The sequence below is a fragment of the Daktulosphaira vitifoliae genome, unplaced genomic scaffold (genome assembly GCF_025091365.1).
Source record: "Daktulosphaira vitifoliae isolate Bord-2020 unplaced genomic scaffold, ASM2509136v1 Scaffold_3, whole genome shotgun sequence".
Taxonomy (NCBI): domain Eukaryota; kingdom Metazoa; phylum Arthropoda; class Insecta; order Hemiptera; family Phylloxeridae; genus Daktulosphaira; species Daktulosphaira vitifoliae.
This window is the reverse complement of record NW_026099574.1, coordinates 42,038,895-42,062,193: the sequence shown is the minus strand read 5'-3', so window position 1 is coordinate 42,062,193 and position 23,299 is coordinate 42,038,895. Positions and strand designations below refer to the sequence as shown.

General features: G+C 24.3%; 3 protein-coding genes across 15 annotated transcripts in view; 1 reads left to right on the top strand and 2 right to left on the bottom strand.

The window, feature by feature from the left end:
• Positions 1-204: 204 nt before the first annotated feature.
• On the bottom strand, positions 205-5,816 carry LOC126901842 (threonine aspartase 1). Of its 2 annotated transcripts, XM_050678675.1 has the most exons (9): positions 5,366-5,816; positions 5,233-5,300; positions 4,906-5,177; positions 4,772-4,851; positions 3,376-3,443; positions 3,200-3,313; positions 668-851; positions 458-597; positions 205-398 (listed from the first exon to the last, which is right to left on the bottom strand). In XM_050678675.1, the coding sequence occupies exons 1-9, from the start codon at positions 5,391-5,393 to the stop codon at positions 330-332; spliced, it is 1,023 nt and encodes a 340-aa protein (XP_050534632.1). In that variant the 5' UTR covers positions 5,394-5,816; the 3' UTR covers positions 205-329. The 2 variants fall into 2 exon arrangements, with proteins under 2 accessions (XP_050534632.1, XP_050534633.1); XM_050678676.1 differs by lacking the exon at positions 4,772-4,851 and having other exon boundaries at positions 5,006-5,177.
• Positions 5,817-6,009: 193 nt separating this feature from the next.
• On the top strand, positions 6,010-13,347 carry LOC126901841 (sphingosine-1-phosphate lyase). 6 transcript variants are annotated; one of them, XM_050678670.1, is made up of 11 exons: positions 6,010-6,044; positions 8,091-8,269; positions 8,535-8,750; positions 8,809-9,017; positions 9,080-9,316; positions 9,395-9,604; positions 9,891-10,026; positions 11,642-11,744; positions 12,031-12,177; positions 12,969-13,089; positions 13,150-13,347. In XM_050678670.1, the coding sequence occupies exons 1-11, from the start codon at positions 6,025-6,027 to the stop codon at positions 13,246-13,248; spliced, it is 1,677 nt and encodes a 558-aa protein (XP_050534627.1). In that variant the 5' UTR covers positions 6,010-6,024; the 3' UTR covers positions 13,249-13,347. The 6 variants fall into 6 exon arrangements, with proteins under 6 accessions (XP_050534627.1, XP_050534626.1, XP_050534628.1 ...); XM_050678669.1 differs by lacking the exon at positions 6,010-6,044 and adding an exon at positions 6,098-6,316; XM_050678671.1 differs by lacking the exon at positions 6,010-6,044 and adding an exon at positions 6,099-6,372.
• Positions 13,348-14,673: 1,326 nt separating this feature from the next.
• The window catches only part of LOC126901837 (HEAT repeat-containing protein 5B), a 32,026-nt gene continuing 23,400 nt past the window's right edge, over positions 14,674-23,299 (bottom strand). For 4 of the 7 annotated variants that reach the window (XM_050678660.1, XM_050678662.1, XM_050678659.1 and 1 more), the window contains 8 exons: positions 21,689-21,851; positions 21,489-21,604; positions 20,916-21,167; positions 20,354-20,581; positions 19,680-19,831; positions 18,961-19,171; positions 18,537-18,688; positions 15,011-15,496 (listed from right to left, as the gene is read on the bottom strand). In XM_050678660.1, coding sequence (XP_050534617.1) covers positions 15,320-15,496; positions 18,537-18,688; positions 18,961-19,171; positions 19,680-19,831; positions 20,354-20,581; positions 20,916-21,167; positions 21,489-21,604; positions 21,689-21,851 — 1,451 coding nt within the window. In that variant the 3' untranslated portion in view covers positions 15,011-15,319. Of the gene's footprint in view, positions 14,979-15,010; positions 15,497-18,209; positions 18,335-18,536; positions 18,689-18,960; positions 19,172-19,679; positions 19,832-20,353; positions 20,582-20,915; positions 21,168-21,488; positions 21,605-21,688; positions 21,852-23,299 lie in introns of those variants that run through there. The other 3 variants (XM_050678661.1, XR_007703134.1, XM_050678663.1) reach the window with 3 other exon arrangements.

Sequence of the window (23,299 nt, the reverse complement as noted above, 5' to 3'; positions counted from 1 at the left end):
ATCAGATTTATAAGCCTGTTTTTGGTCTATAATACTAATGTGTTTGTATTTATATTTTTTATATGACATTATTCCATAAATATATATGTGTTAGTACTTATTTACTATTGCAATATTTCTGAATGACCCTAATATAGTTTTCAACAGGAATGTTTTATAGATAAATAGGCTTTTAACAATATTATATCATGAACAATTTTGTAATAAGTATTTAAATTATTAAATATTTGATTTTATTAAAATGATTTTGGAAAACATAAGTTATTTATTAAATTTCAAATTACATGGTATAATAAAAATATTATGACTAGTGTTCGATAGAAATATAATTATACTGGATATCCATGAACCAATAATCGATTTCCTGATGTAGAAGGAGTTAAACGACTTACAATACTCTATAATTAAAAATACATAGAATTTTATGCTCGACTTGAATATAATTTGTTTTAATTACCTTATGATTACTTTCAGTAGCATAAGCAAAGCACATTGTTTTGGTACTATGTGCACTTAAAATTTCATAATAATCATTATTCTGATAAAGAACCAAGGCGCCGGCAAGTTTTTCTTTGTAGGAACTTAACAATGGGGATTCTGATAAATAATTATTTTTTATAATGTTCAACTTAATTATTTTTAAGTAATCAAAATTGTGTAGACTCACGAAAAAAATGTTCATTGAAACTTTTATTTATTGCAAAGGTAGGACATTCATTATTCATTAATTGATGTGATATTTCTTTTGCTAAATTTGTTTTCATAAGATGTTCGCCACAGCCAGATGTTGTTACAGCAATCGAAACATTTTCATTTATTTGAGCCCAACATCCAGAACCTAATAATGCAGACTTTTTAAAAAAATTAATGGTTTATTATTATTATTCAATTTTAATAAATTATTATTTTTTTAAATAATTTGGGTGAAAATATGATTTAAATAAACAGAAGTATGACAGGATATTGACGAACTGCTTCATAAAAATATTAATAATTACAAAATGAAGAATGAGAGTGTGGAATGGGTTTGGTTATTTTTATTATTAGCCATTCTGTACTATATTAATCCTTGTGGATAGGAGATAAGGATACTTCCACAGCCCCTCTGCCTGTCGTAAAAGGTGACTAATAAAGTTTTGCCAGGTAGAGTTGATGTAAAATTTTTATTAATAAATGAGTCCTGAACTAGGAGAACTTTAAGTAGTTAAAGAAGGTGAAAACCTAAAGAATAAAGTGTTTGATACTAGCCTGACAAATTGTGTGGTAGCTGTTTCACCAGTCATGTGTATAAGCCTACCCAACACTTGTAGTGTCAATGGTGTACAGACATCATCACTCAACTCTAGGTTGGGCTCATATATAAGGGAGAAAGTAAGAATAGGTACTTGAAATATTGGAACATTAACTGGTAGAAGTAGAGAATTAATAGAGAAAAACAATTAATATTTGTTGTGCATAGGAAACTAAGTGGAAGGGAGAGAAATCATGTGTAATAGATGAGGGTTATTAGATAATATACTCAGGTAAGTCTAATACAAAAAATGGTGTATGGATAATAATGGATGAGGAGATGAAATGTATAGTAGTAGAAGTAGATAGGAAAAGCGACAGAATTAGTGTAAAAGTGCTAAATGTAATAAGTGCTTATGCACCACAAGTAAGATGTGATGAAATAGACAAGGAAGTGTTTTGGAAAGAGATGGATGAGATGATGCAAGAAATACCTGGTAATGAGGTTACGATGATAGGTGGAAATATAAATGGACATATAGGTAATGAGAGGAGAGGATATGAAAGAGTACATGGAGGGTATGGTTTTAGTGGGAAAAATGAGGCTGGAGAAAGAATTCTGGAATTTACAGTATCGTATGATCTTGAGTTTTTAAAAATAGTAGAAAAATGGAATAGATTTGCAAGTTGTGTAAAGAATACTGCTAAGGAGATAGTTGATGAGAGAAGGAATAGAATGTAAGGAAACAAGGATACCTGATGATGGGATGAGAACGTTCAGAAAAACAAGAAAAATCAGTTCAAAGTATGGTAAAAGAACAAAAGAGGATAGAAGATTGGTTGGAGTATAAATACTTGTGTAAAGAAGCCTATAGACTTGCAAAAAAGAAAAACAGTCTAAAGATTATTACAACGCAAGGTGCATAAAAAGGGATAAGAAGGTGCTAACAAGTGATAATGATGTGAATAAAAGGTGGAAAGAATATTTTGATAAATTACTGAATGAGGAGTATCTAAATGAGACATTAGAGGATATCTCATGGAATGGTAGATTTAATTAGTGATAAAAATGTATGGAAAGCTGTGGCTTTGTTGAAAAAGGATAAAACAATAGGACCTGGTAAAGTTCTAGTGAAAAATATTAGGTGGTATTGACATAAGATGGTTGAAGGATATAATAATAATTATTAAAGGATTTAATAAGCAAATAATAGACTACCGAGAGGAGTTTTAAAGTGTGCATTAATGGGAAAAGGAGTCCTACAAAGGTATAATAATATAATAGAGGATATGTATTGTTACTTATACCAGGGTAAAAATAAACAAGAAATAATTTTTTTTACATCATTTTGGTCCCAACTCAAAAAAGAAAGTAATAAAAAATATTTATTGAATTAAAAGTTGAATCACAGTTATAACTTAACAATAATAATAATAAATATAAAACAACAATAATTGTATTAATGTACACAATATTTATAAACAAATGAATTTTAATTTTTAATTTAGTAGAGTATGTTAACTTGCCAACAAATATTTATGTATTACTTTATTTTTTCTATAAATGAAGTAGAATAAGTCAAAATAATGTTTTTAATGAAAGTTTTACTTTAAATAGAGAAAAATAAATCATCAAAATCTGATTTATTACACTAACATTTTAATTAACAAAGCATTGGAAGAATTATTATCAAGAGTCATTTCAGACTTCCAAATACAAAGATTAATTTTTAAATGACATTGAAAATCAGTATTGTGGAATCTTACTAGAATACTAATTCTACTTTAAAATGTTTTTTATTATTATTTTATAATAATAATTTTTTATTATTTAAATTAAATCTTTTATAGAGGGTTTAATGTATGTTCTAATTGAAAATAGCGTAACAAGTGTTAAATTTTTACTACTAATAAGAATTTTATAACTATCAATGTAATAAAATTGAAGTAAATATAATCTTTTTCATACTTGGCCAACACGTCCTGAATGTTTTAATATTATTCCACCACTTGATGATGAAGCAGCTGTTCTTCCTAAATTATCAATACAAACACAACCTACAGTATCTAACCTTGACTTATTCTAAAAAACAATTAGTAATTATTTATAATTTTAAAATTAAATTCTAAGTTTAACAATATTACCATAGGGATATCAATATTATCTTTCATGACTTTGTATTTGTTGTATACAAATTGTTTTTTTGATTTATCTAAATAAAAATTAAAAAATGATTAATGAATATTAAATGTACAATTAACAGAATTAATAAGTTAAAAAATTAAAATACAAAATAAAAAAAACGCAGAAAATATAAAAAATATACAATGATATTAATAATAGATTTGTTATAATATAAAAAATATACATACATACAGTTATGATCAATGTAAAATTATGGTAAATATAGTTTAAGATCAACAAATTAGTATAAGATGATCTTTTTTAAGTAGAAACCGTGTTACTGATTAATTATTAAATTTGAAAACTTACAATTACGTTTAGATTTTAATAATTTATCTAACATTTTTTGAAATTGTACTAGGTTTGGAAATAGGTCTATAATTATTAATTAATAAATGGCCACCCAATTTAATATTGGTTAAAAACAAGATTTTTATTAATCAGGAAAAACTTCAAAGAATAATAGTAAGTTAAACAATAATTATAAAAAACAAGAAAGTATATAACGATAATTAAATAAAATTACACGAGGAATCAAATCAGAACTACAAAAAGAATTAATATTAAATAAAGTTCCCTTGAAAAATGTCTGCAATAGTAATGAAAACATTACATAAACAAACTTCATTTTGTAAATTATAACTAAAAAATATTAAAAAAAAATATTTATATCAGAATCAGTCAAGAATGCAGAAGAAAAGAATTGAACAAATAAATTGGAAGTACGTTGTTCATTATTGAAAAACAAATCATTGAATACAGTAAGATGCTAACTGTCAGTGGTGCCCTAGGGTAATCATATATTTGGCACCTTTATTTTATATTTTTAATAAAATACATTGTATGCAAAAAAAAAAAAAAAAGGTATTTATATTATTTAGTGCCCTAAGTAACTTACCCCCATTACTCTTCCAATACCATAGCATGACCCTGATTGAATGTCATATTAGTGGAAAAGCAATACAAATTTTATCTTAATTTTATGTCTTTTTAAAAATCAAAACTTTTTTAGTTTATTTAATAATGAATTTTGTGTTTTTAACATGTAATTACCATAACATTGCTTAAATAAATGTTTACATTGACAATGTAATTCTGAACATTTCATATAATCGAGTAATATATACTAAGATTTGACTAATTTAGAATCACACTACTTATAAATGTTTCACTATTACATTTGAATGTATGTACTGCAAATAAAATTTATGATCTCTAAAACTATAGAAAATAGGGTTAGAGTAAATAATAGATATTTATGGCAAATTATATAAAAGTCGAAATAAAAAGAAGTAATTTTCATAAAATTTATTAAAATTTTGAAATGTTTTAAACATGTATTTAATTTTATTATACCTGTTATCAATTCATGAGGATCAACAATAGCAATATTGTTAGCTTTTGCAAAATCATAAGCTCCTTGACCTACTAATAAACTATACCTAAATTATTACATTTTGTACAAAAATGAATATTTTTTAAACAAATACCAAGGAGGAATTCTACCAAAAGACAATTGCATATTTTGCTTTTCACATATAAGTTTTGCCAGTTTTATAGGATTTTTTACTCCGGAAACAGCTCCAATACCTCCAAAATGCATGGATTTTCCATCCATTATACTGGCATCACATTCAACAGTACCATTCCAAGTTAAATTGGATCCATAACCTGCATTTGTTATTGGAGAATCTTCTAATACAGAAGTAGCTAATGTGACAGCTTCTAAAGCTGATCCATTATTTGCTATAACTTCTAATCCCTTAAAAAAAATTAAGTAAGAAGAATACAATTAAATAATTTGTTACTAAAATTACTTTGTTGCAGGCTTTTTTACAAAGTTTTTTATACTTGACTTCATTGGCTGGTTTGAGATATCCTGCCCCTTTAAATATATTTTTTTGTATTAATAGTAGCATTATATAAACTTTAAATAATATATTTACATACCAGCATGTACAGCAATTACATATTTCATATTTATTAGAAACACGCCTGATTTTAAGAAGTTAATTTATTTTACTATAGTACCGATTCAAAATAATATAACATTTCGATACTTAATTAACAAGTTATCAATTATGTAACGATATTTACTAGAAAATACTATTGAGTACGAATGATCAAATTATGCTTTTTATGAAATTTTACACAACAAAATATAATAAGTCATCCATGAAATATCTTCTTAAGAAGCAACACATGATTGCTTCAACATAATACACGTAAAAGCCTATCGTACCTAATCTATTCATTTATACATCTTTTATAAACATATAAATATAGAGAACTATAATAGATCTCTTATTTGATTGACTAATTTAGAGAGAAAAATAATTTGACTAATTATCTATGATTTCTGTACCAAGTTATACATTAACTTTTTGTTAGGTTAAGTTAAATATATGAAATTGTTGCATGTACCTTAAATTTTTATCTCTAATCATTAAACTAAATGGTTGAAAGAAATCTACAAATTAAAATTATTTTGAATTGAATTTATTCCATAATTTCATAAGAATAATTTTTCCTGGCATTGCTAGTTTTCGAAATTATAATATTACGTTATCAGAATATCATATCTCTCTATATACTATTTTACTAATACTATGGTACTATTTTTTATTAGGTCTGTATTAATCTTGACCTTGGATAAGTATTACCGTTAAAGTTAAATATATGAAAATTGATAAATTTAAATCCGTATGTTATATATGAATATTCCATTACTATATATATAGACTGATGTATTCAAAATAAGTGATTGTTCACATTTAAAGTACGTCAGAATGATATAACATTCTCAGAGTTAAAAGAAATTGCTATTGCTTCTCACAATTAACTACGAATTATGTTCAAGTTCACAAATGGGAATGAATGAATGAGAACTAGCAATTTCCTGTAATTGTCCTACTAATTAATTACTGAATATTAAGTACAATTCATAAGTTATTAAGGTAATGTTAACGTTCTTATGATGTGGTGAAGTTGGTGACTTTTTTTCTTAGAAATATTTTTTTTTAAATAGTTACAGAAATTAAATCATAATACAAGTATTAAATTATTATTATTTTATTATTCATAAATAAGAATAAGTTATGTTGCATTACATATATCTTATATTCAATACCCTTTGACTTATATATACTATTTTTTATTTTCTTTTACCTTATAGCTGACTTGAAGTTACATAAATTATTACTGTAGTTTCTTGATAAAATTTAACAATGAAAATGGTTTATATTTAAGTGTCTTTATTTATGGAGAGTTAGGTTGAGATTATTTTTCATATTATTAGACAATAAATCTTGATATAAAAATTGTGACTCAAAAAAATATCGAAAATTTCATATTACACTAATACTTTATTTAATTTTTTTAAATAAAAATCAATAATATTTTTTTTAACTAAAATAAAATAGTAACGTACATTCTCATTTAACCTCATCACTGAACTATGTAATATTCAAAATCTATGTGATTAATAATGTTTGAAAAATATCACAATTTTATTTATTTGAAAATTATAAAAGAATTCATTAATTATATTTGCCTTGAAAGTTACTGATATAGAAAAACGTAAGTTTTTGAAAAATAGGTGTATAGAAACAATTTTTTTTTTTTTAATTCATTAGATATTTATTTATTATTTCACAAATTAATTTTTTTCACAAAAAATTAACTTTTTGAACTTACAGGAATACTGACACTTTTATATATATCTTAAATTAAAGCTTATGTAATATATTTTAAAATGTAAAAAAAAAAATTTGAACTTCATATTCATGGTAAAAATGCCTACCATATTGAAAAACATGATATAATTCTCGTTTTTATATTTTATTTTATTTTAATATACTTTATAAAGGATTTTGAATTAGAAAAAATTTTTTAACTCATTTAGATTTAATAACTTCAATGAATATCAAGGTATATATGTGGTTAGACACCAAATTTGTTTATTGTTCTTAGCAAATACCCAATAATTACTTTAAAGTAAATAATTCTCTATTATTTAATAATAAAAATATTACAATTATGGTATTTATGTTTAATGTCCTCTTATAAAAATTATTGTTTGTACTAGTAAGAAGTCAGGAAAAATTGCATAGCACAGTGCAACAAAAATGAACACTAGTACAATCACAAGTAATGACCTGTCAAACTGTGATGTGTAAATTGCTTTATATAATATATTATAATGCATAAATCTTATCATAATGTATGAATATTTTTTGTTTAAGATTTTAACATTTATTAGTCCTTTAAAAATTAGAAAGAAATCTTTTCAATAAAATATCCAAAAAAGTTAAATTTGACACAGTATTTATTCTAAAATAAAAAAAAAGAAGGGAGATAAAAAAAAATATTTTAATCTTATTATGATTTTTATACTAAAAAATAAAACATGAAGTCACTCATATTTCTTAAACTTTATGCTTGAGAAAACTCATAAGAAAGTTGTATTGAAGTATTAGGTTTTTCATCACATTGTGTGCATATTATATAGAACTAACTTTTAGTTTCCTTTTTTATTTTTTAATATTGATTTATCAATATGTTTGAATAATATAATTTTAATTATGTGTAAATTATAACTCAAGTTAAGTTATTCTATACTATCAAATTAAAATTTATCCATTGAGAATTTTACAATTTTTTTTTGTTCTAATAGATTTCTGCATATTCAAGAATTAAAAAAAAAAATGGATTATATTAAAAATGGACTTTTTGTGACTAAAAATACCATCAACAATATGTTTGGACATTGTGAATCATGGCAAGTAGCTTCAATTACAGCTACGAGTGTATTAACTTCTATATGGATTTGGAATTTTATAATTCAAGATGAGAGCAAGTATTTTATTATTTATGTATATTGATGTAAGTATATCATTGATTCAATATAAATGTATGTTTAATCAATGGTATGGTAAACAATTTGGAACACCAATAAAATAGAATTTATATTTAAAGATATAAACAATTTTTTTTAATTTTTGAGGAATAAAGTTTTTTAGTCTAATAGTAGAATAAGTTTTCCAAATTATACTTATTTTTTTTTTTATGAAATATTTATACCAAATTTCTTTTATTTTAATTTAAAAATTCATTTTAGGCTTGTATGAAAGATCTAAAAAATTTATTTTTACTCAAGTTAAGAAAATCCCTAAAATTGCCAAGCGAATACATGATGAAACCAAACAAATATCAGAAGCATTTGAAAATGATATGATGGAAAACACTAAAAATGAAAAATATATTGTTAAGTTACCAGGAAAAGGGTTATCTCGTGAGGATCTTATTGAAACTGTTAACAGATATTTAAATCTTGGTAATAACATATTTTATAAATTTCTTGTATTGTACTTTTAAATTTTAATATATTTTAGGAAAATACAAGTGGAAAGAAGGTTACATTTCTGGTGCAGTATATTATTATGATGAAAAATTAATAGAATTACTTACTGAAGTATATGGTTTAGCATCATATACAAATCCATTACACTCTGATATTTTTCCTGGGATTTGTAAAATGGAAGCTGAAGTTGTCCGCATTGTTAGTGATCTTTTTCATGGAGGACCAAATGTTTGTGGAACGGTATGGTAACATAAATTGTTATAATTTTAAGAGTTATACTATTTGTACTTAATTTACTAAAGATGACTAGTGGTGGAACTGAATCAATTATAATGGCATGTAAAGCTTATAGAGATTATAGTAGAAACAAATGGGGAATCAGAAATGGTGTCATATTAGCTCCAAAATCAGCACATCCTGCTTTTGATAAAGCTGCTTCATATTTTGGTCTCAGAGTTCATCATATCGATTTAGATCCTGATTATTTTACAGTTGATTTGAAAAAAATGGAAAAAGCCATATCAAAAAATACAATTTTGGTAATTTAATAAATAAACTAATAACATTGTTTTATATAACTTTCTTGAAAATTTTTAACATTATTTAAATTTTTTTAGTTAGTTGGATCGTTTCCTAATTTTCCATATGGCACGTCTGATGATATTGAAGCAATATCAAATCTGGGATTAAAGTATAAAATTCCAGTTCATGTTGATTGTTGCTTAGGTGGATTCATTGCTGCTTTCATGCCATTAGCAGGTTATCACTTGCCTTCATTTGATTTTATATTACCTGGAGTTACTAGCATATCGGCTGATACCCATAAGGTATAAATTATATGAAATAGTAAAAGAAATATTTAATAAGAATATAAACTCAAATTTTCAAGCCTATTAATACAAATTTGTACTGGCTGATGTGTTTGGAATAACTTAACAATATAATAGTGCATGTATATATCTACTCTCTAATTATTATATAAAAACAATATTTTTTTAAATCTTTAAACATTTTAAAATTCAATGAATTAAAACAATGTTTGATTAATTAAAAAATGTGTCGTTTCAACTATTTCATCATAGAAAATTATTTTTCATTTGTAATATTTTTTAGTATGGTTATTCTCCTAAAGGTTCATCTGTTATATTGTATTCAGACAAAAAATTCAGACATAATCAATACTATGTATGTACTGAATGGCCAGGTGGGCATTATGGTTCGCCTACAATAAGTGGTTCAAGATCAGGAGGTATTTCACTTTTATAATTATATTTTAACCTAAATTGTAATTAAGAGAATTTAGTAGTAAAGTAGTTTCAATTTAGTTAGTTTTCCTTTACCTTATGTATAAATTAACTATTAAATTTGTTATTAAAAATTTTAAATGAATTCTGCAATAAACTTTTACAGAACAATGTCTTTAAATGATGATGGTTGTACAATTATACTTATGAAAACAATTTATTAAAAAATATATTTTTTTAATTTAATTGTAATGTTAAATCATATTTTTCTTTAATTTATTTTATGATGCAATAATATTGAACAAACTACTTTATATTTTATAAATTACATTATAGGTGATACATCTCATCAGTTAATATTTAACGGTAAAAATACAATTTTTCATTAGGAGGAGGTATAGAAAAAATATATATCTTCATGACAAAATTTAATTATATCACAGTATTGCCTTCATCCCTCTATTCTCAGTTTTATATATTTATGTAATTTCACTTTTACATAATAGAAACATTCATCTTTGATGAGAACTATCCTAAAATCAATATCCGAAGTGTTATATCATTAAAAAATAAAAAACAATAATTAATTGCTTAAAATATTTTCATTTAAATTACTTTTTTAGGTAGTCTCCATTTAATCTATACATTTTATGTAACATATGACGAGTTTCTGTATGACTTCTCTAAAATATAATGCCACCAGTATTTTGAGCTATTGATTTACTCCTTTCATAAGTTCCTCAATACTTACAAACTGTTGAGGTACAATAGATCACTTATTGCCATGTAAGGATTGTGGGGGGTGTTCAAAAATATCCCAGCTGACTTCAATTAAAGTTTTTGTGCATGTAGCAGTGTGTGGTTGTGTTATTATGCAGAACTACCATACCTTTTGTAAGTATTCCTCGTCTTATGTTTTGGATTTTTCTTTTCAGCTTAAATAGAGTTTCAAAGTATACCAATGCAGTTATTGTGGTACCAGGTTCTATTAATTCAGTCAACAATATATCTACTGTTCCAGAAAACTGGCCATCATTTTTCAGTTAAAAAAAGATCATTTGAATTTTTTGGCTTGTTTGGGGATTTAGTATTGTGCATACATTGCTTTGACTGTTCTTTAGTTTCTGGGTTCATGTACTGGACTCAGTTTTTTAATTCAGGAATTCGAGTTTCTTTTGCTTGCAAGACACTTTGCATTTTAAAGCAGTAGTTAACAAAATTGGATTTTCCTTATCGTAATTGAAAACAGTAGAAAATATTGAACAAAAACAGTAAAACTCGGCATAGTATACAAAAATAATTTAACGGTTATAACAAGTAGCAAAATATAAATAAAGTGTTCGTATGTAGTGAGTTATAATACTTTGGAGGTTGGTTTTGAGATAGCACTCGTAGTATTAATAAACTTCTCCATGATGCTGCATTAATGCCAAACATTATGATAATTAGATGTTATTAGTATAAGACTTAGAGTATTTGTTGGTAATATAAAAAATATAAACAGGTATAACATATAAAGTAAATTCCGTTTTAACTATTTATAGTTATCAACATATCTAGTTAGCAAATCTCTTGTATCCTTATAAATTTAATTAGCATTTATGATAGATTTTTTTTTAGGAATTATTGCAGCTTGTTGGGCTACATTAATGCATTTTGGCTTAGAAGGTTATATTTCGTCAACAAAAGAAATTATTAAAACTAAAATGTTTGTTGAAAATGAGTAAGTTAATTAAACTAAGAATATTTTAGCTTAAAGTTTACATTATAGTTCAATATAATTTACTCATGAATTATTTTAAGGGTAACTTCTAAGACATTCATTGAGATTTTTTAAACTAAGTTTGTTATCTAAATTCATGTTATTATTAATTAGACTTCATAATTTATTTGAATACAATATTCAGATAGTTAGTATTCTGTTTAACTTAAAAACAGTGTGAATATCTATTATTTTTATTTGTTATACCAAAATTATTTTTTAGTAAATTTAATAATATTACTTTTAGATTACGTAAAATAAAAGATATCTTTATATTTGGTAATCCAACTACGAGTGTTATAGCTATTGGATCAAAGTCATTTAATATTTATCGTCTATCTGATGCAATGAATTCAAGAGGATGGAATTTAAATATGTTGCAGTTTCCCATTGGGTATTTTTGAATTTTATTATTGATCTTAAATTAACAATACTGTAATTAATAAATAATAGTTTTTTTGGTAATTAAGCAGATATCAGACTACAAAACTGTAAAATTAACAGAGGTATAGATATATACAAACATATTATAAATGTGTCATTAATCCTTTTAGAGGGTATACATTTAAACTAAATATAAATATGTAAATTTTAAAGTGTTTTTAATATTTTATCCTGAAATTTTTAACATCAAAATATCATTCTCAGTGTTTCTATTTTATTCTATCCATGTTATTTANTAACATCAAAATATCATTCTCAGTGTTTCTATTTTATTCTATCCATGTTATTTACTTGAAAAAAAAAATGAATATTATACCATGTTGTTTAGATAGCAAAAACTTCTTTCTTCATCATTATAAAATAAAAGAAAAATAGCATTACTGAAGATATGACATTATCCAGCAGGTTTTTATACAATAATATAACAATGATTGTTACTTTTATTTCATACTGTAAAATGTACAAAAATAATACATATTTCTGTTATAAAAAAAAAAAACCAATAATATATTGATTATATAATAGTCTAATAAAAGCCCTTTTTAGAAGAAAATTTCTTAATAATATTCAATAATTAACTTATACATGTGGTTACATGTATATCAGGAGTATATCACAGTAAAGTAGATATTTTAATAATTAGATTAAGTTAACAATGGAAGTAATTAACAGTTTTTCTCTAGCAAATATAACTTATGCTATAATTTGTATATTTATGATGATTTTCTTTTCTTTTTATAGAATTCATATATGTATAACACACCTTCATACAAAACCTGGAGTTGCCTCTTTATTCATAGAAGACTTTAAAAAAGAATTACATGAAATAATAAATAATCCTCATGTAGAACAATCTAGAAAAGTAAATTTGAATTACATAAAAAAAATGTATCATCATTAAATGAAAACTATCAATTTTCAGATAGCTATGTATGGTATGTCAGCTACGTTGCCAGATAGGACTATAGTAGGTGACATCACAAGATATTTTATTGATGCTATGTATTATATTCCTTCATAGTTAATGTATCATTTTCTATTATAATATCAGTTTTTCATTGTTTAGTTTTAAAGACGAATAAATGAATATATTTTGGTATTTACGTTATATTAACATGAACTTTTTGTGTAATTATATAAGACACTACAATATTACTAATTACTTTCATATTCCATTTTGGGTAAACAGAATAACTTAATTACATTTAAAGTGTTAAAATTGATTCTGCAAAAAAATCTATTTACTTTTTTTTTTCAAGAAAGGCAAAAAATATAATATTTAAGATGTATTTTGTTAAATTTTAATTATTACCATACATTTATAAATTACATGTTATTGTTTTGTTGTGGAAGTTTTCTTTTTTTGTAGTTAGTATTTTAAATATGTCATTAATTGTACTAATAATTATTGCATCAAAACTAACATTCTTTTTATATGTAGCAAAAAAAAAATACATATTCGACACCTTCTTTGAAAAATAAATATTTTGAAATTGATCATTTCTAAATATTTTTTTGTGCATGATACTTCAGACGTTAAAAAAAGTTATGAATTCAACTTAGACATTTAAAGTAGATTTATCTTATAGTATTGAAGTACTACATGAAAAGTTAAATTTATGGAAATAATTTTAGAAAAACATTTCAGAAAAAATTGATCCTTCAATAAAAGCATTTAAGTATACATCTATGTTCCCTAAATCAAAGGTTTTTTTTAACAATTCTTAATGTCATGCCTACCACAAGAGCAAATCCTGAAAATTCATTTAGTTATTTAAAAATAGTTAAAATTTGCTTCCAATTTACAATGAACCAGGAAAAGTTTAATGGCTTAGCAATATTATACATAAATAGAGATTGTAAACTGTAACTAGAAAAAATTATTTATTAATCTGTTACACAACAGATAATTTGTATTAATATTATTTGTTCATAACTATTATAATTTTGTTAGAAAAAATATAAATAATAGATAAATTAATCAATTGGTACCTTATACTTATTCCACATAACATTGAAGTCATAATGTACAGACTCAAATGCTTACTCACTATGTACCGATAAACAATTCGATTTTAATTATATTTATTCTTTGGTCGCCATATCTAGCGATCAACGGCAAAAATAATGAGTGTTGACATGAAAAAGTGACGTGACGTGTCTTAGAAAACGTTTCATTCGAGCATTCTCTTTCGCCATAAAAAAAACAGATAAACAATAAAAATTATAAATGGTCCACTTTCAAATTTGTAACGTTACATTATTATAATTATAATTTATTATTTAATTATTGTAAATAAAAACGTATTACGCGCATTAATATTCAAAGTTTGGAAGTTCGTCTGCAACATATAAATAAATTAATAAAATCTATTTCAACATTTAGGATATAAATTTATTGTTCTAATAATTTTTATGTCTAAGTGTTATAGAAATAGCTTTTTTACTAATAATATTTTTACGTAAACATTTAGTTCTATAAATTAAGCTCTATAAATTTTTCTGTTGATAGCACAGTTTGTAATTTAGGTGACGTAAATCGAAAAATCACACAGTGAAATTTTCAATCTTCTTGCAGCACATGTTAGCGTCATTCGATTTCAACTAAATTTTGTATAAGTTATTTTTTCATTTAATGAAACAATTCTAGAGGGTGTATTGAATGGATTTAACAACATCATTTTTAAAAACCCCTCTGTTGTAATCCCTCACTTTAAAATTGGTGTGAAATAATTAAATACTTCGTTCCACCTAATAATATTAACAGTAATTATTAAAAATAATTTAGTTTAAATTAAACAATTTTAATTATAAAATAGTTACAAGTATTTAATAATTTCAAAATAAAAATAAAATCACATTGTAAAGTACAAGTCACAGTAAACATTTTAAATTACTACTACAAAATTTAGTCTATTATAAAAATATTTAAGTAACATTAATAAAATTTAAAAAACTAAAATATTACGAGATTAATTAATCCATTAAAAATAAAAAATCTATTTATCTTAATGTCATTTTAGTTTAATCTTGAATTTACTTTTTGTCTTTTTTTTTAATACAACAATATAATATTACTGCGTGTTATTCTTTTAGTTAAAATTTGTGAAATCCATCTTCAGTTTGATTGATGGTTGCATTGATTTATTCAAGTTTTGTGATGTTTGAGAGTTGGAATTATAATGTTGTTGCATAGTTTTATTAGATTTTATAGAATTTTCTAATTTAATTCGAAGTTTGTTATTTTGTGATATAATTAATTTAAATTCCTGTAACAAAACATTTTTTTATAAGATGTAATTTATTGATTTTAATATAATATTAATGAAACCTTTAAGAAATCTATTAATATTACTAATTAAGTTGAAAAAAATCTTTAAACAATTTTAATTAAATATATATATATAATAAAAGACACATCATAGTAAAATTAAAATCTTCTTAGCTTCGCATTGAAGCAAATATAACACAATTTTTTAAGGAAATATTTACTAAAATTTCATGATGTATAAATTATAAAAATTCGCCAGTCTCATTCTACATAAAAAAAAAATGCACAGTCTATAAAAAATTATGAAAATTTCAGTAAACCGTCAAATCGGGTAATTGTCTTTATTGTCTATGTGGGTTTCACTCTGAAGAGATTCACCTACAACCGTGATCAGCGTTACCACTAGGTGCTATTTTCCGGGTACGGAGGATCAGTGAGCGAGGAGCGACAAGTCGGTCCATGGTCACCGTGTATTCAAACGGAACACCAGCGTCGGACAACCAAGTTATTCGTACCGTTTGCCTCTGGTTTGCACCAATCTCGGGCACCCTGCTAGGGCCGCGGCAACTATCCAAGCCACTACGTATTATGGCATACGTAACCTCCAATGTATCTCCCCACTGGGAAAGGCCGGTAGGCGCCAAGGACAGACCAATGACCCGTCTCTCAGCTGCTTTCCCTGAGGCCATAGCCATAAGCCACAAAGTCACTCCAGTGACAGCCACCGCGGATCCAAGCCCCACTGTTATCCGAGCGGTAAACCAGTCTGATAACGAGTGTCGGGACGGCAGACGATGACTAGGCCATCAACTGGGACGCCCGTCCCGCCTGTGGTACGGAAAACCTCCGTGGGATTTTCGGCTATGCGTCATCGACTTCATCTCATCAAAATGGGTCAGAGAGGTTAGAGTTAATGAATTGTGAAATTAAATTTGTAAATAACTGTTCAAAGATCTCAAAAGTTACAAACATTTTTTAACATTACCTAAGAGGGAATGTAAACAGTATTATTAACATTTACTAATGATAAAGCAAAAAAAAAAAAGACACGAAAAAGCATTGTTCAAAAATTTATAGCACAAGCCCAAAAAATTTGATTTATGACACATGAAGGAAACATAACATATATAACAAATATATGGTAGTCACATAATGGCGTAAATAACATATGTTTGAATAATACTGTATTTCCGAAACATTTTCAAAAATTAAGTTGTGGGTAGGTTTAAAAAATGTCGAAATTTATCGATTCATAAAATCGTAATTTTTTGGCAGATTTCTTACATTTACAGGAAACGATCGAAATTTTTTCTATTTTCGAGGTAATGTCATTAACTAGATACGATTTGTGATATTTGACATACCTTTAAAAGAAAACGATCGGGCGAGAGCTGAGATGAAGTGGCGATAGACAAAAAAAAAAGATTAGAGGAGATTGGGGTACATTTGNATACGATTTGTGATATTTGACATACCTTTAAAAGAAAACGATCGGGCGAGAGCTGAGATGAAGTGGCGATAGACAAAAAAAAAGATTAGAGGAGATTGGGGCACATTTTAATGCGGGGTAGATTTGAATTGATTAAATAAAATTAGCTGTAGTGATGAAGTAAATTCAAGTAAAATACAGAAGGTTAGTCATACGGTACCCAATATATGATATGTCATCAGCTATCTGTTATTAATATTTTCATAACTATAAATAAAACTGTATTTTTGAATTTTTTGTTACCGTTTTATTACTATCTTAATAAGAGTTTGAGAAAAAAACAAAAACATTCAGTAAGTATTTAACAAAACATACTAAATTAAAATATTAAATCTTTTAAATGGGATATTATGGAATGTGATGTTGTATTTCAATGTACAATTTTTGATAAATTTGTTGAAACATGTTCTATGGAGTACAATTGAATATTCCAAAGTGGGGTAGATTTGAATTGGTTTTTAACATTATAATGATCTCATAAAGTGTATTTTATTTTAAAAAAATGGTAAGAAATTATGTTAAAAAAAGGACAGTAAATGTTGAATTTATTTATCTATAAGATATTAAAAATTTGTTAATTTTCTGTTTACAAGTAGGTAGGTAACTATCTACTTTTAATTTTTCTAGAGAAACTGTTGTTTTATATTATAAAGTACCTACTAAGAAAATGTATTAAAATAATATACTTTTACTTATTGGTAATTTTATGTGTGTTAATTTTTCAATATAAAGACTCATTCAAATGTGCCCCACATGGATTCAAATGTACCCCTACCAAGGGGGACATTTGAATAAAAAGTAACTTTTTATTATGCGTTTAACATTTTATAATAAAATATTATTCAATGATTTAGATTTTTAATAGTTACAGTGTGATGTTAAAATATTATGAGAATCTAACAGGACCATTATACTTCAAATTAAATGCAAAAAAAAAAAAAAATGAAATATCAAAATGTAATTTTTATTCAAATCTGCCCCAGTCTCCCTTACAGTATAATTAATATATTCTCAGCTTTTCATTGAAGATAAAATGTTTATATGATTTTTATCCCCAACCTGAGTAACTGGTTAATGATTTAATTTAAATGAATGTCGTCTGTAAGGTGAATATCTCAAGTAAAAGTAAGTATTTCGTAATAATCCTTCTAGTTCTCAAAAATATATTACAATACAATGTGAAAACTAAAAATATCAACATTGATTGTTTTATAATATTTACCTTTATTATGAGACCGAGAGAAATTTATAAAGATTATGGCGCTCTTGGCTTTAACTTAAGAGTTTTGTGATCTTTTGATATGTCGTTGAATAAAATTGGTTCAAGTAATAACAGAGTAATGTTTACTAACAAAATAACAATGTATAAGCAATAGCGTTTCAGATACAATCTATGCCAAAAAGTTAATAAATATTTTGATTTAAAAGAATCAATATTAGAGTAGTCATAATTCTTTTTTATGATGGTATTAACAGTTTTTATTTATATTGAACACTTGAATTAGAAATATTTTAGTATAATTTTAAATTTAATGCTAATTATTCTTACCTGGGGATAAAGAGGACCGATTTTAAGTAAACATTGTATACTAAATTCATGTAATTTAAATTGGTTTTTAGTAGATGAATTATATTTTAAACATTCTGAATCGACTAAATAATTAATTAGAACTGGTACTAATAATGTTAACATTTGAATTCCTATAATTTAAAAATATGGAATTATATAAATACCCAACACAAAAATTATAGTGGAAGAATTGAAATAAATTTATATATTTTTCACCATTCTTTGATTTTTGATATAGTTAAACCAAATTTTAAAGAACGTAAATATTTTTCTAAGAAAAATCAAGTTTAGCCTTCATTTAATAATTATATACTTTTTTATTTATTAGTTTAACTACAACAAAAGTCAAAAAAATTAAATATTATTATTAATTTTTATATTTTTGGAATAACTTAATACATACTATGTTTAGAAGGAGCTAATTGAACTAAGCTCTCTAAACAACTAATTGATTCACAAATTAAAACAAATTGATGTTCTAATAAAGGTGTTGAAATTTTTTCAAGCAATAATTCAACAACACGTGGTGCTAATGCTTGAATATAACCAGTTCCAATATATTTATCTTTATGTTCATATACAGCCTTAAGAAATTGAATACAATTAATCTTCACCTAAAAAATTGTCATACATAAACATAAATTTGTTAATTATAAATAAAAAACAAATGAAAAATGTTTAATAATAATTAAAAATGAGTTAAATAAAACTTAATTTTGCTTTTCAATGTGTAATATTTTTAAGTATAAATATATATGCACTTAATCAAAGTAATAAAATATACATAAAACATATTTGTATTACAAATACATTCTCTTGGTAGTAATGCAGTAACTAATATTATTAAAAATTAATATGACATTAACATTATTAAGTAGTTTTAATTTATACTTAAAAAAGTAACACAAACAAAAAGATACAAGAATTTTAGCTCAAATTTTATTAACATTTAATCATAATAAATAGTAAAAATGTTTACGAGGTGTAATCTGAAATTTGATCATCATATTAGGTAAAAATATTTAATATAATTTTAATTTTAACTGATATATGTTATGTTAAAGTTAAAACTTCTCTAAACTAACTAATATTTATACAATAAAAAGAAAAACATATATTTACTTGAATACTATCACTTCTAATGCATTGTAAACAATAATTAATGCAAGGGTATAAAATATTTTGAGCATTCATGACATCAGGAGGAGAATGTAGTGTAAATATAGAAATGATTGACATCATTGTTTTTTCATTAATTTTTTTTTCTTTGTCGCCTGTAAAAACATAATTATTAACATGAATGGTATTGTAATGAATTTATGTAACCACATTAGTTTAAATTATACAGCCAATATTGATATATCAATTTTTTAAATTATTGATTTGAGAGATTTGAAATAGACTTAAGAAATATGAATTTTGATTTAGTATATATATATATCTTTATATATTAACTAAATATATTAATACATAATATAAATGAAATGAGTACAAGTCATAGCCAATAATATCATCAACATTAAGCCTAAAACTCATATAAAAATGTATAAAATAAGTTAGTTTTTTCTCATTATAGAATTGTAATTCAATAATAGAAAAGGGCAATTAATTGTTGACAGTTTAAAAAAGAGTGTTTTTTAGTTAGTTTTTCATCTTTTGTTTCATTAATACACCTTATCCTTACCCAGAGGGTTAACAATTTCAGAAAAATTGAGTATTGTTAATTTTAGGAATTTTTTACAAAATCAATTTGTTGTATAAAAAATAATGAAATTTATAAATTCTTATTTCAATACCAGTTTTTGACATGTCAATTAGCTTAGCAACTGTACTCTGTAATAATGATCTCCATTGACTCGCAGTAGTTTCATTATAACCAAATGGATGTTTACAAATTTCATAAAATACATCTAACACAGCTGAAACTGATACTTCATGTTTAGAAGTTTCATTGGTAGTCTCTTCAACTTCTTTTAAAATATTCGTTGTGAGGTATGCAATTGTAGGAAGAATTTGAACACCTCCTAAAATACATAACAATATTTAACTATATAATAAAAATTGATCACTTGTCGCTAATACTATTTAAAATTAAAACAATATTAAAAATACTATTAATTTAAAACTAAAAAATATTTAACACAAAAGTCACAAAAAAATTACTTAAAATTTACAGATACATATTTTGGAAACAATGTTACCATTATTAACCCAACAAAAAAAATTCTATGTATGTGTTCAGCTTCCAAAATATATTTTTTAGTAATTTTTTGTGGTTTTTTGATTTTAATATTTTCAATATAATCTAAATTTTTAATTAATATTTCACTAGCATCTCTTAGTAATTTATTTTCTTACCTTTAGGTGAACAAAGTGATGGTAGTTGAGCCATTATTTTTAGTGTTGTAGCAATAATTTTGTGATTTATATTATTAGTATGTAATTTTCTAGTAGAATTTGTAACAATAGGAGTTGGATTCAAATCTGGTATCTGTCGAACAATAAGACACAAACAAACTTCAAGAGTAGCAAATACTATACATTTTTTATGTTTTATGATTCCATCATTGCTCCCATCATCCCAAAAAACTTCTTGTTTAATTGCAGAATCTAGATTTTTTTTTAAATTTGCACGAATAATAAATTAGTAAATATAGTTGGTTTTAACACCAAAAAGGTTACAGCAAAAAGAACTATCTAGTTCAAAGTAATAATATTTTAAAGGTATTGTTGATTGTACAATGGTTGAGATTACACCAATAAGAAGGTTTAATGACATAATTTATAATTTATATACTTTAAAACTTTTTATGAATTGGGTAATAAATCTGTATATGTTTGTAAATGAAAATTTATTTCAATAATGTAACTTTTATAAGTTTTTTTAAACTAAGACAATTGTTTTGCTGTTTCTACATATCAAAATCTTACGGTCATTACTATTTTTCATTTTGTTTTCTAAGTCCTCTTTTGTAGCTTTAACAATCTGTTGCACTACATCCATAACTATTTGTTGAACTTTAATATTATCATTAGTTAACAGTAACCTAAAATAAAATGAAATATTAATTACTAGATTATCAAATAAAATTTTCATGAAAATTTTTTGTTTTTATAGGTTTTCTCATTACTTATGCATAATATTCATAGTTTCAATTCCCAATATTTGGTTTTTCATTAAAATTTGACGTGCAACCATAGAGTCTAAAATTGTGTACAATGATTTTAAACAAATTTTAAGGTTGTCAATATTTTCTAATGTGCGCTGATTACATATGGCTTCTGTACATACACCTAGAATTACAAATTTGTAAAATATTACATTAGTTTTAAAGTAAATGATAACATTTTTGAATGATTTCTTTAAAGTTTGAAATACTGTATATTTTTAAAATAAACTGTGAGGAAATTTCAATAATTACTTTCAAATTACATTTTATTTTAATTGTTATTTAACTAAATTAAAAACTTGTACTTGGCTTTAGGTTTTACAGCAATATGATAACACTTTTTATATTATTATATAATTGTATGCTGCGTATATTTCCTATGTTGTATTATTATATAGTTGGCTTTAAAATAAGAATTTTTAAAATTAAAGTTTATGTTAAATAGAACTTAATATATATTTATTATTTAAAGGTTACATTAATTGCTGTTACAAAATAAACATACAAAAAATATTTAAACATAAATTTTTTGTTTTTTACAGTCATAATTAAATAGCCAATGAAGAAAATATTTTAAAGACTTATTTAAATTAATAAAATAAATCTAATTCTTTAATCAGTAGAAAAAAGTGGCCATTAGTATATTTATAAATTAAGATATTTAAATTTGTATTAACTATTAATCATATTGTTTTTACGTAAAAATAATTTTTATATATTTATACATAGGTTTTCAATAACTATTGATGATAAGTGATGGTTAGAAAGTAGTTTTTCTTCGATTCAAAGCTAAGAAGATATTAATTTTACTATGATGTTTTTTATTTCAGCTCTCACCAAACTGATTTCTTTTAACAATACGTCAAAAGATCACAAATCGTATCTAGTCGAAGACATTACCCTCAAAAATTGAAAATTTTTCCCTCGTTCCCCGTAAATGGGGGAAATCTCCAAAAAAATTACAAATTTAAAAATCGTTAATTTTTGACATTTTATCAATTGTTTTTACTTAAAACTGCCTTAATTTTTTTAAAAATGAACAAATCAATATAATTTTATTTTTATAGATACATGAGATATTTATCTATCATTTTGTATACTTTCACACAAATTTTATAAATTTGACCCTTTACTTGTCCACAGAGGGGATTCAAAATGACAACTTTTTCATAAAAAATTAATTTTTGAAAGTGTTACAGAAATATTGACACTTTTATAAATATCTTAAATTAAAGCTAATGTAATATACTGAATTATGTAAAAAAAATTTTGTACTTTATTTTCACGGTAAAAATGGTTACCATATGCTATTTTTGTGTTAAAATTCTCAATTTTATATTTTACATTTTTAAATGTTATATCTATAACTTTTTGAAAAATGTATGGATCAATACAATTTTTTTATGAGAAATACTATTTATATACTTCTGTCATTCGACATACTTTTTTTTAAAATCATATCATTTCCCTATATAGAAGGGGGTTCAAAACTTAAAAATGTATATAGAAAGTAGAACTTTTTCAAACTTATTTTTAATGAAAATATATTTATTGCTTATTCATACATAACCT

Excerpts from the sequence above, each read along its gene's own strand:
- LOC126901842 (XM_050678675.1), bottom strand. The coding sequence starts at position 5,393 with ATGAAATATGTAATTGCTGTACATGCTG. Across the intron at positions 598-667 it reads TTTCAATGAACATTTTTTTC|AATCCCCATTGTTAAGTTCC; the intron begins GTGAGTCTACAC and ends ATTATTTATCAG. Across the intron at positions 399-457 it reads CTACTGAAAGTAATCATAAG|AGTATTGTAAGTCGTTTAAC; the intron begins GTAATTAAAACA and ends TTTTAATTATAG.
- LOC126901841 (XM_050678668.1), top strand. The coding sequence starts at position 7,543 with ATGAACACTAGTACAATCACAAGTAATGACCTGTCAAACTGTGATGT. Across the intron at positions 7,590-8,090 it reads GACCTGTCAAACTGTGATGT|ATTTCTGCATATTCAAGAAT; the intron begins GTAAATTGCTTT and ends TTGTTCTAATAG. Across the intron at positions 11,745-12,030 it reads AAAATGTTTGTTGAAAATGA|ATTACGTAAAATAAAAGATA; the intron begins GTAAGTTAATTA and ends TATTACTTTTAG.